Here is a 9,631-nt window from a genome sequence, read left to right as displayed (position 1 = left end):
CACACTCCTGATTTTGAACACATTCTGCTCCATCTTGCCCTTCTTCACCCTGCCCATTGTTGCATCTATATTTATGCCGCCTCAGCTCCCGTGGAGAGGCTATGCTTCTGGCCCGCCCTACGCCCATTGCCACGCACCGCACTTGCTGTCAGAGTTGGTGAGTGTGTTTGATCCAATCATTTGGATACATCAAATATTTATATACATACTTACTTTCTATTCTTACATATGGACACTTTGGTTCATTATTTTTATATGTATTTTCTAGGAATTTTGGTTACATCAGCTCCTGATGAGTGGGGAATACCCACGAAACGCGTCGAGCTTTGTTTTTGATGCCCCAGCTATATTCTATATGGAATTTTACTCATTTATACCATCGTTGTTTTTTCCAACCTCTTGACTCAGTATATACACATATACTATGCGATTGCACCGATCGGTACCAGGCATGTGTCTGCCAAGAATACTACGCTTCTTTATTCTTAATATCTAACCATGTGCTGTATACATGTATATATATTTTGCATTATTTTATGTGTATAATTCTTATATTTATATGAAATGAATACATTTGTTATTGTATATAAAACGAATACTCCTTTTTTTATTGTTTGTTATTTATTACAACCAGTAAACATTTCATAATACAATTTAATATGGTACTTTTTATCTCCACTACCTAAGCGCTTCATACAAGTCCCAAATCCCCTTTTTGTAGGTTCCAACCTATCTTTGCCTTCTGATAAGTTTCTTATTTTTTGGAAAGGCATTCGTGGTCTACAATGGACTAATCTTTTCCTTCATATTTCTGAATTGTTTCATTCTTGGCCTTATCCATTTATGATAATTTTACACATTGGAGGTAACGATGTTGGTAGATTAAAAACTTTAGATTTAATGTTCTTAATTAAGTAAGATTTGCATCATTTAAGATTAATGTTTCCAAATACGTGTGTTGTTTTCTCTGAAATGGTGTCTCGACTACATTGGTTATATTCTAAGGACAGCAGACCATTGGAAAAAGGTAAAACGGAGAATTAATCATTCAATTGAAAAATTTTTACCATCAATTGGGGGGATCTCCTTCCATCACGTAGATTTGGAAGGAGGTTTTCCCGGTCTTTACAGACAAGATGGCGTACATCTTTCAGATGTTGGTCTTGACATTTTTAATTTAGGTCTTCAAAATTGCATTGAACAGGCCGCAGTGTTGGGGTAGCCTGGTCTTGTTTTCAAAACCAGGCTGGTGGGGACTTGGTTTTATGAACTGATTTATTTACAGCTCGAGTCCTATGACTGAGCGAGTTAGAATTTTTTAAGTTTGAAAGAATATTTATTTATATTTCAGGGATTATTTGAATATAGTTATTTGTTTTAATTCTAATACCAATAAAGGTGCCGCGGCCATTTTTATCACCAATCTGTTGTAGTGTGCTTATTTATTATTATATAGTGTGACCTACAATTCCATGAATAGTGGGCACAATAAAGCGCCCGCATCATGGGATTGTGGTCACCAAAGGAAATAACATTTATAAAGTTTTTTATTTAAAAAAAAAAAATCTTTAAAAAAAAAAAGGGGGCGGGCTGGTCACGAGGCAAGGAGCGGGAAGAACGTTTTTTCCTCAGAAGTAAGAGGCTATATAAGCCTCTGCGTGACAGACCCGCTCACACTTGCCCTGAGGTGGCTTAAGCTTGAGCTCCCCTTCCCTTCCACCCTTGTCGCTGGCACCATTATGTGGTTTTGTCACCCTTGAATCAAGGGGGGACTTGGTTTTATGAACTGATTTATTTACAGCTCGAGTCCTATGACTGAGCGAGTTAGAATTTTTTAAGTTTGAAAGAATATTTATTTATATTTCATTAATTATTTGAATAAAGTTATTTGTTTTAATTCTAATATCAATAAAGGTGCCACCAATCTGTTGTAGTGTGCTTATTTATTATATTATACTGTAGTGCGACCTACAATTTCATGCATATCAGTGGTAAATGGTTTGCCTGAACCCTTAACTGCTTCTGCAGGACAGCTTGGTCTGTTGAAAAACAGCAGAATTATTGGCAGGATCACCAGGGGCAAATAAAATAAAACTACTGCTGCCACTACATCTAAAAATGAGTAGCCTGCAATATAATAAATGTTTGCTTTGGGGTTTAATACTGCTTTAAAGTGGATTGTCGAATAAAAATATTGTAATGATGTGTCAATAATTACAGAGCTGCTTTCATTTGTGTCTGGAATTCAGCTTAAATACAAAACAGGCCCAAAATTATTTCTCTATTACCTCAAATAGAAACCTAACACCTAAAAAAAGAAGCAATCTCCTTTTCCACCAAAGCTCAATGTCTTTGTTCATTTCTTTGAATGCACTTTTCTCTATTTCCTAGAATAGCTGACTGAATAGAAAGTGAAAGTCGCAGCCACCCAGCTGGGCGTCTCTCACGTGTTTTCAGAGAAAGGGGAGGAGGGAGGTGGCGCTGCTCATACAAAAAAGAACGTGTCACTCATTTGAGCTTAGAGGCGATGGCAGTCCCGCATTGAGCCGAGAAGTATACTCTTTTCGAACTGTATTCTACGTTGTGGGAGATTATGATTTATATCACTGTTGGCCTCCCTAGGAATGTTATTTGTGTGACCGTATCTGTGGAATACACGGATTTATTTTCTTACAAGCGTGGTGGAATAGTTCTGTGCTGGAAGAACCCGCATACAGCAGGTAAGGATTCATTAAGAGGCTGTCGCTTAGTGCTGTTTGGTATATCAAGTACGTTCTTTTTTGTCTTTTGTACTTCGGTTAGCCAGCTATATTATCTTAGGTACACGCAAAACCCACGAGAATGCGTTGTTTCTTTGGCTTACTTCACTTTGGTCTGTGACCTTGGTACCAAACCCAGTCATAGGATTCATGTTATTCAATACAGGATATTGCATTGAATTTACAAAGCCTGAATCTGTATTTATTACAGCTGTCGATCAGCTGTGTCAGTATAACCTGGCCCCGACTGTTTGTAAGTTTTATAATGGGGCATTGTTTGCCTTCTGAAGAAATTCGCTGGAAATTATTACTTCCTCCACTGATGTGGTTCTGCAGCTAAAAAGGTGTGAACAGAAAATAATGAATTACTTTAACAGGCCACTGCGGACCTCACATGGCAATTTAAGATTCTACGTGTGTACTATTGCTACTGTATTTTCTGAGTAAATTGGTTCCAGATATTAAAGAAATACTGAGCTAATGATTGTTTTGCCGATATTGTTTCACAATACAATACACCATTGCAGTCATACAATACGGAAATAACCAGATTCAGGAGAGTTTGCTGCTTTCCCGATTTGGATGCTGTAAGGAAATGCTGCATACCCTTTTCATAACCCATAGATGCTCCTCAAAGGATTCAGTCTCCCCAAATGCCATACCTGAGTGGTAAGAATGAGTAACAGATGGCTGCCAGTTGACACATGTCTTAGCATGGTTAGATGGGCCAGTGTATGTGTATCATACCTAAAATGGTTTTCAAGCCTCAATAGAACCACAAGTCTCAGAATATTATTTATGCCCACTGTCTTCATATTCAGGGACTTGTAGTTTCATAAGAGGAAGGGATCTGTGAACTGCAGTCATTTTCATTTTGGGATCATGCATCCTGAAAAATGTAGGCTTGTTGTGTGTGGATGCATGTTTATATAACCTGACTAGTTTCATACATGCATTACATGTTGCGTTGTGGAACACTATGTTAAAGGGGAGGCGAAGATATGTTTCCTTCCATTGCCCTATTGTAAATGAATGGGCTGTCTTAATGCAACACACACCATTAACATGTATAATACCACTTGTTAACGTTCTTGTGGTAACCCAATGGGATAGTAAAAAGGAACCTGAAATGATTTTAGTTTTGCATAGATCCCCTTAGCCCTGGCCTGCTCTAGTGTTTCATGAATGTAGCAAGACTTAGTTGAATGCAATGGTAAATCCTTATCCGAACATCCATCATTTGGAATATCAATTTATACTTAGGGGTCATTCTAGTGCACAGAGCTTATGCAGCTGTACAAAACAGTTAAAAGAAAGCTTACTCATTATCAATATAGGAATTTATGGCAGAAAAAACTATTGTATATTTTCATAAAAGACTGTAGTAACAGACCTCATCTGTGTTAAAGCATTCTACAATTAAAAAGCAAAGTTTTTTTTTTTTTTTTTTTTAATTTAATTGCATGTAGGTCTTTATTCAATGCCTCAAGCCAAAGAACAATATATGAAATAAATCAAGTTATAAATAATCAATAGCATAACCAGTGCACTTTCAAAAGTTCCCTGTTAAAGATGATTTCTGAATGCTTTAGTATGTTGTAATGTGCACATTAATATATTGTTCATGAAATAAAGGTTATTGTGTAAGCTGTATGCACTGACATATGAAAATAAAGGGGCAACTTTTGTAGATTTACCTCCTGTAGGGGTTAATTATCAAAGGTACGTTTTAAAAGACAAGCTTCCAATAGACTAGACTAGAGCTATAGCTGGCACTGACCATTCAGAGAAACAGCAATCTGCCTAAATGCTTGTTTTTAAATCAATGCCTGCCTGCTAGAGTAGCTGTAAAAATGGCTGTGGGGAATTGTTTTCTGAGAATGCCTGCTTGCTTCTGAACCATTTACTGATGCAGTCATTTAGTGGAGACTACTTCTACAAGAAAGAGCTGAATTTTAAAATCCCAGGCAGAGATAAGGTCAAGTCAATCAGCAAAGATTTATTGAACCACATTGTCTGTACAAGACAATTAAAAATATTATTTTAAAGGAAGCAATTTACTGTCGACCAACTATGTCATGGACGGTAAGGGCTGAGTAACAGGAAAGAGGGGTAGCACAGACTTGCATTGTGTATCAGAGGCTGAGTGTTCAGATTTACCAAGAACGTGTCACTTACAGCTTACAGAGTAAAAATAGAAAGCTGTTTTGCAAGATGAGTTGGTGATGGGAAATGCAGCTATGTAATGTAGGTTGCCATTAAAAATCAGACAGAGATGGCTACAGTTCACTGTTATTAGATCCATTATGTTTTATGTATTCGTCAGTTGCCATTTATCAGTTTAGAGTTTTTATATTTATTTGCAGTTTTTCATTTTTAAAGCACATTTAATATTATGCAAATGTAAAGTTATTTGTGACCTGAGAGGAAGGTGTTGTGAATTTTCTATAACTGCATTGTTATTGTGTTCGTTATATTATTGTATTGTTTAATCTAATCTTTGTATTTGAATTTCCAGGGGAACAGCAAAGGAAGTGCAGAACTGCCACTAGGAGGGACGCTATGGAAGACCACATAGGTTGGTCTAGTCTATAGGATGGTAGCACACAGCAAGGTGGAAGCCGATAATGCAGTTGCAGACAGAAGATCTCAACGCCTGGATGCCTCAAACACAGATCGTTCCCAGATCCAACCTGCCAGAGCTATCCATAACAGCCCTGGACATCCTCTTCCTACAGCACAGCTTGGTGATACACACTTTCGAACCTTCCGCTCTCAGTCAGATTTCACAATTATTACCAGGACCAGCAACACACTGGATAGTTGTGGTTTTTACTGGGGACCAATGACAGTCAATGTGGCACATGACAAACTAAGGCAGGAACCTGTGGGCACTTTCCTTGTCAGGGACAGTAGACAGAAAAACTGCTTTTTTGCTATCAGTGTTAAAACAGCTTCAGGGCCCATCAGCATTAGGATCCACTTTCAGGCTGGGAGATTCAGTCTTGATGGCAGCAAAGAATCATTCAACTGCCTTTTTCAGCTAGTGGAACATTATTTACTTTCTCCTAAAAATATGCTATCGTTTCCTCTAAGGAAGGTCAGATTAAGACCTCTGCAAGAACTCTGTCGAAAAAGCATATTGGCAACATTTGGGAGACAGAACTTGGACAGAATCCCAGTCAACAAAGTTTTAAAAGACTATTTAAAATCTTTCCCATTTCAGATATAACACAGGGCATTAACAACAAATGCAAAATGGACAAAGCTGACCTTTCTGGGAATACTTTTTGTCTTATTTAATGGTTGTCAAGTTTATTTTTGTAGCCATTTATCTGTATTTTGGGCAAAAACTTGAACACTCACCTTTTAATGTTTACAAAACAAGACTATTTGCACAAGCTAAAGAGGGTTATTCCTTTTTCGGAAATGTATTTCTGCTGTGCAGAGATTTATATTTTATTACATTTTAAAAGTAATACATTTTATTATAAAGTGATCAAAACAACTTAATTTGTATCTGATCATTTCATTTTGTGTAGAGTACTGCTAAAAATGTGCTATTCAGTTATGCATGTTGACCCATGTGCATTGGAGTGCCATGCAGAAAAAATGGCAGTGTATAGCTCCAACAAGTTGACAATCTTTACTGTTTAAAGCTAGTCACTTAAAGCAGTCAATCATAGGGAAAACAATATTGAGATTTAAAGGGAACATGGCTACAATCTATTGATTGCAATCAGTGAGGCTCCTTTAGTAAATCAGCCTCAATGATTGCTCCATGCTTTTAATACCCACACGTATAACCCCATATACAGTGCCTTGAGAAACTATTTATACCCCTTGACATTTTCCACATTTTGTCATGTTACAACCAAAAACGTAAATGTATTTTATTGGTATTTTATGTGATAGACCATCATGAAGTGGCACATAATTGAATAATAATTGAAAATGATAAATGGTTTTCAAAATTTTTTACAAATAAATACCTGAAAATTACAATTACAGCTGCAAGTCTTTTTGAGTATGTCTCTACTAGCTTTGCACATCTAGAGAGTGACATTTTTGCCCATTCTTCTTTGCAAAATAGCTCACACGCTGTCAGATTGGATGGAGAGCGTCCGTGAACAGCAATTTTCAAGTCTTGCCCCAGATTCTCAATTGGATTTAGGTCTGGACTTTGACTGGGCCATTCTAACACATGAATATGCTTTGATCTAAACCATTCCATTGTAGCTCTGGCTGTATGTTTAGGGTTGTTGTCCTGCTGGAAGGTACACCTCCGCCCGAGTCTCAAGTCTTTTGCAGACTCTAAAATTGCCCTGTATTTGGCTCCATCCATCTTCCCATCAACTCTGACCAGTTTCACTGTCCCGGCTGAAGAGAATCACCCCCACAACATGATGCTGCCACCACCATGTTTAGCGGTGGGGATGGTGTGTTCAGGGTGATGTGCAGTGTTAGTTTTCTGCCACACAGCGTTTTGCTTTTAAGCCAAAAAGTTCAGTTTTGGTCTCATCTGACCAGAGCACCTTCTTCCACATATTTGCTGTGTCCCCCACATGGCTTATCCCAAACTGCAAACAGGTCTTCTTTTGGCTTTCTTTCAACAATGGCTTTCTTGTTGCCACTCTTCTATAAAGGCCAGATTTGTGGAGTGCACGACTAAGGCTACTTTCACACTGAGGCGTGCGGGCGCTGGTGGTACAGCGGCGCTAAACATAGCGCCGCTTTACCCTTGTTTTAGTGCGCTAGCGGGGCGGTTTTAACCCCCCGCTAGCGGCCGAAAAAGGGCTAAAACCCAATGGGTTTGCAGCACTGCCCCATCGTTTTCGATGGGAAGGGGCGCTTTAGGAGCGGTAAATACACCGCTCCTACAGCGCTCCAAAGATGCAGCTTGCAGGACTTTTTTGACCGCCCTGCAAGTGCACCGCTCCAGTGTGAAAGCCCCCACTGGAGTGCATTGAGCAGCTCTTTCGGGATGCTTTGCAGGTGCTATTTTTAGCACTTTAGCGCCTGCAAAGCGCTTCAGTGTGAAAGGAGCCTAATAGTTGTCCTGTGGACAGATTCTCCCACCTGAGCTGTGGATCTCTGCAGCTCCTCCAGAGTTACCATGGGCCTTTTGGCTGCTTGTCTGATTAATATTCTCCTTCACCAGCCTGTCAGTTTAGGTGGACAGCCATGTCTGAGTAGGTTTGCAGTTGTGCCATACTCTTTCCATTTTCGGATGATGGATTGAACAGAGCTCCGTGAGATGTTCAAAGCTTGGGATATTTTTTTATAACCTAACCCTGCTTTAAATTTCTCCACAACTTTATCCCTAACCTGTCTGGTTTGTTCCTTGGCCATCATGATTTTGTTTGTTCACTAAGGTTCTCTAACAAACCTCTGGGGGCTTCACAGAACAGCTGTACTGAGATTAAATTACACACAGGTGGACTCTATTTAAGGTGACTTCTGAAGGCAACTGGTTCCACTAGATTTTAGTTAGTGATATGAGAGTCAAGGTGGCTGACTACAAATGCACGCCACACTTTTCAGATATGTATTTCTAAGACATTTTGAAAACCATTTACCATTTTCCTTCCACTTCACTATTATGTGCCACTTTGTGTTGGTCAATCACATAAAATCCAAATAAAATACAATTACATTTTTGGTTGCAACGTGACAAAATGTGGAAAATTTCAAGGGGTATGAATAGGTTTTCAAGGCACTGTACATCTGTTTGATATGATGTCATCAACCTGTTGCCTTTTGCATTTTGTTTAGGCATTATAAAACCTGTACTAACGTCTTACATATTTACTATACCAAAATGTCACAATGTTGAAAAACACTTATTTTTGTGGCCCATATAAACAAGGGATTAATGCTGCAGGTTTGTTAGTTGAACATCTATGTTGCTGAGCACATTGCACCAACCAAGTCACTAAAGTTGTTAGATCACCACCTTGATAACATACCAAAATTTCCCATATGTGGAAATCAATGCATTATGTTCAAAATAAAAAAAAATTAGTGCAATGTTCTAGAATAGAATTTCAGAATGCAGCCTTATTGCTCATCTAACACTTATTAATATAAAATATTTGTGTGTTACATAGCTACATAGTTAAAGTGGAACTTCACCCAAAAGAGGAAGTTACACTCTCCCTCCTCCTTAACATTTGGGACATACTTTTTTTTTTTTTTTAGAGGGACTGGGTACCTGATTTTGACAGGTATCCACTGCGCTACTTCCGGTCAGATCGGCATGGCAATCTGAGAGTAAGTTTGACTCCCCTCATTCCCCGGCAGCCTTCTGGGACATGCCACAGGTCCCAGAAAGCTGTGGGACCCATCAATTTGCGCAGCTTGAGCATGTGCAATTAGTATGCCAGGGACTAAAGCCCAGTGAAGAAGTCGGCTGTGTGAGGACATCCCTGGATCCTGGGGCAGGCGAGTGTCCTATTATTAAAAGTTATTATTATTGTTAAAAAGTATAGCTGCTAAATTTTAATTTTTTAACAGATGACTGAACAACCGCTTTAATCTAGTTGAAAAAAGACACAAATCTATCCAGTTCCACCAACAGAGAAAAAAAACAACACACACAAATATTCATATCCATTACCCGCAGTTGATCCAGAGGAAGCCAAAAAAAAAAAACATTAAAGCATCATCCAGTTTGCACCAGCGGGGGAAAAAAATTCCTTCCTGATCCCCCAAGAGGCATTTTGATATTTTAGCAAACAGAAAACAACGACTCCTGCGCACAGGTGGATCACCATATAGAGATGCGTCAACACAGGCTTTGCTGCCCTCAAGGATGGGGAATCCTAGTACAAACCGAAATAAAAGAAAAACAGGGGCGCACCAGCCTTGTG

The 9,631-nt window shown here is 38.8% G+C and overlaps 1 protein-coding gene across 1 annotated transcript; it reads left to right on the top strand.

Moving 5' to 3' along the window:
- The first annotated feature begins 2,468 nt into the window (after positions 1-2,468).
- SOCS1 (suppressor of cytokine signaling 1) lies at positions 2,469-7,402 on the top strand. Its single transcript, XM_073634902.1, has 2 exons — positions 2,469-2,720; positions 5,278-7,402. Exon 2 carries the CDS (start codon positions 5,356-5,358, stop codon positions 5,989-5,991), a length of 636 nt encoding a protein of 211 aa, XP_073491003.1. The 5' UTR covers positions 2,469-2,720; positions 5,278-5,355; the 3' UTR covers positions 5,992-7,402.
- Positions 7,403-9,631: the final 2,229 nt, after the last annotated feature.

The sequence above is a fragment of the Aquarana catesbeiana genome, linkage group LG06, assembly GCF_042186555.1.
Source record: "Aquarana catesbeiana isolate 2022-GZ linkage group LG06, ASM4218655v1, whole genome shotgun sequence".
NCBI lineage: Eukaryota > Metazoa > Chordata > Amphibia > Anura > Ranidae > Aquarana > Aquarana catesbeiana.
The sequence above is the reverse complement of the archived record's forward strand: the minus strand, read 5'-3'. Positions and strand labels throughout refer to the sequence as shown.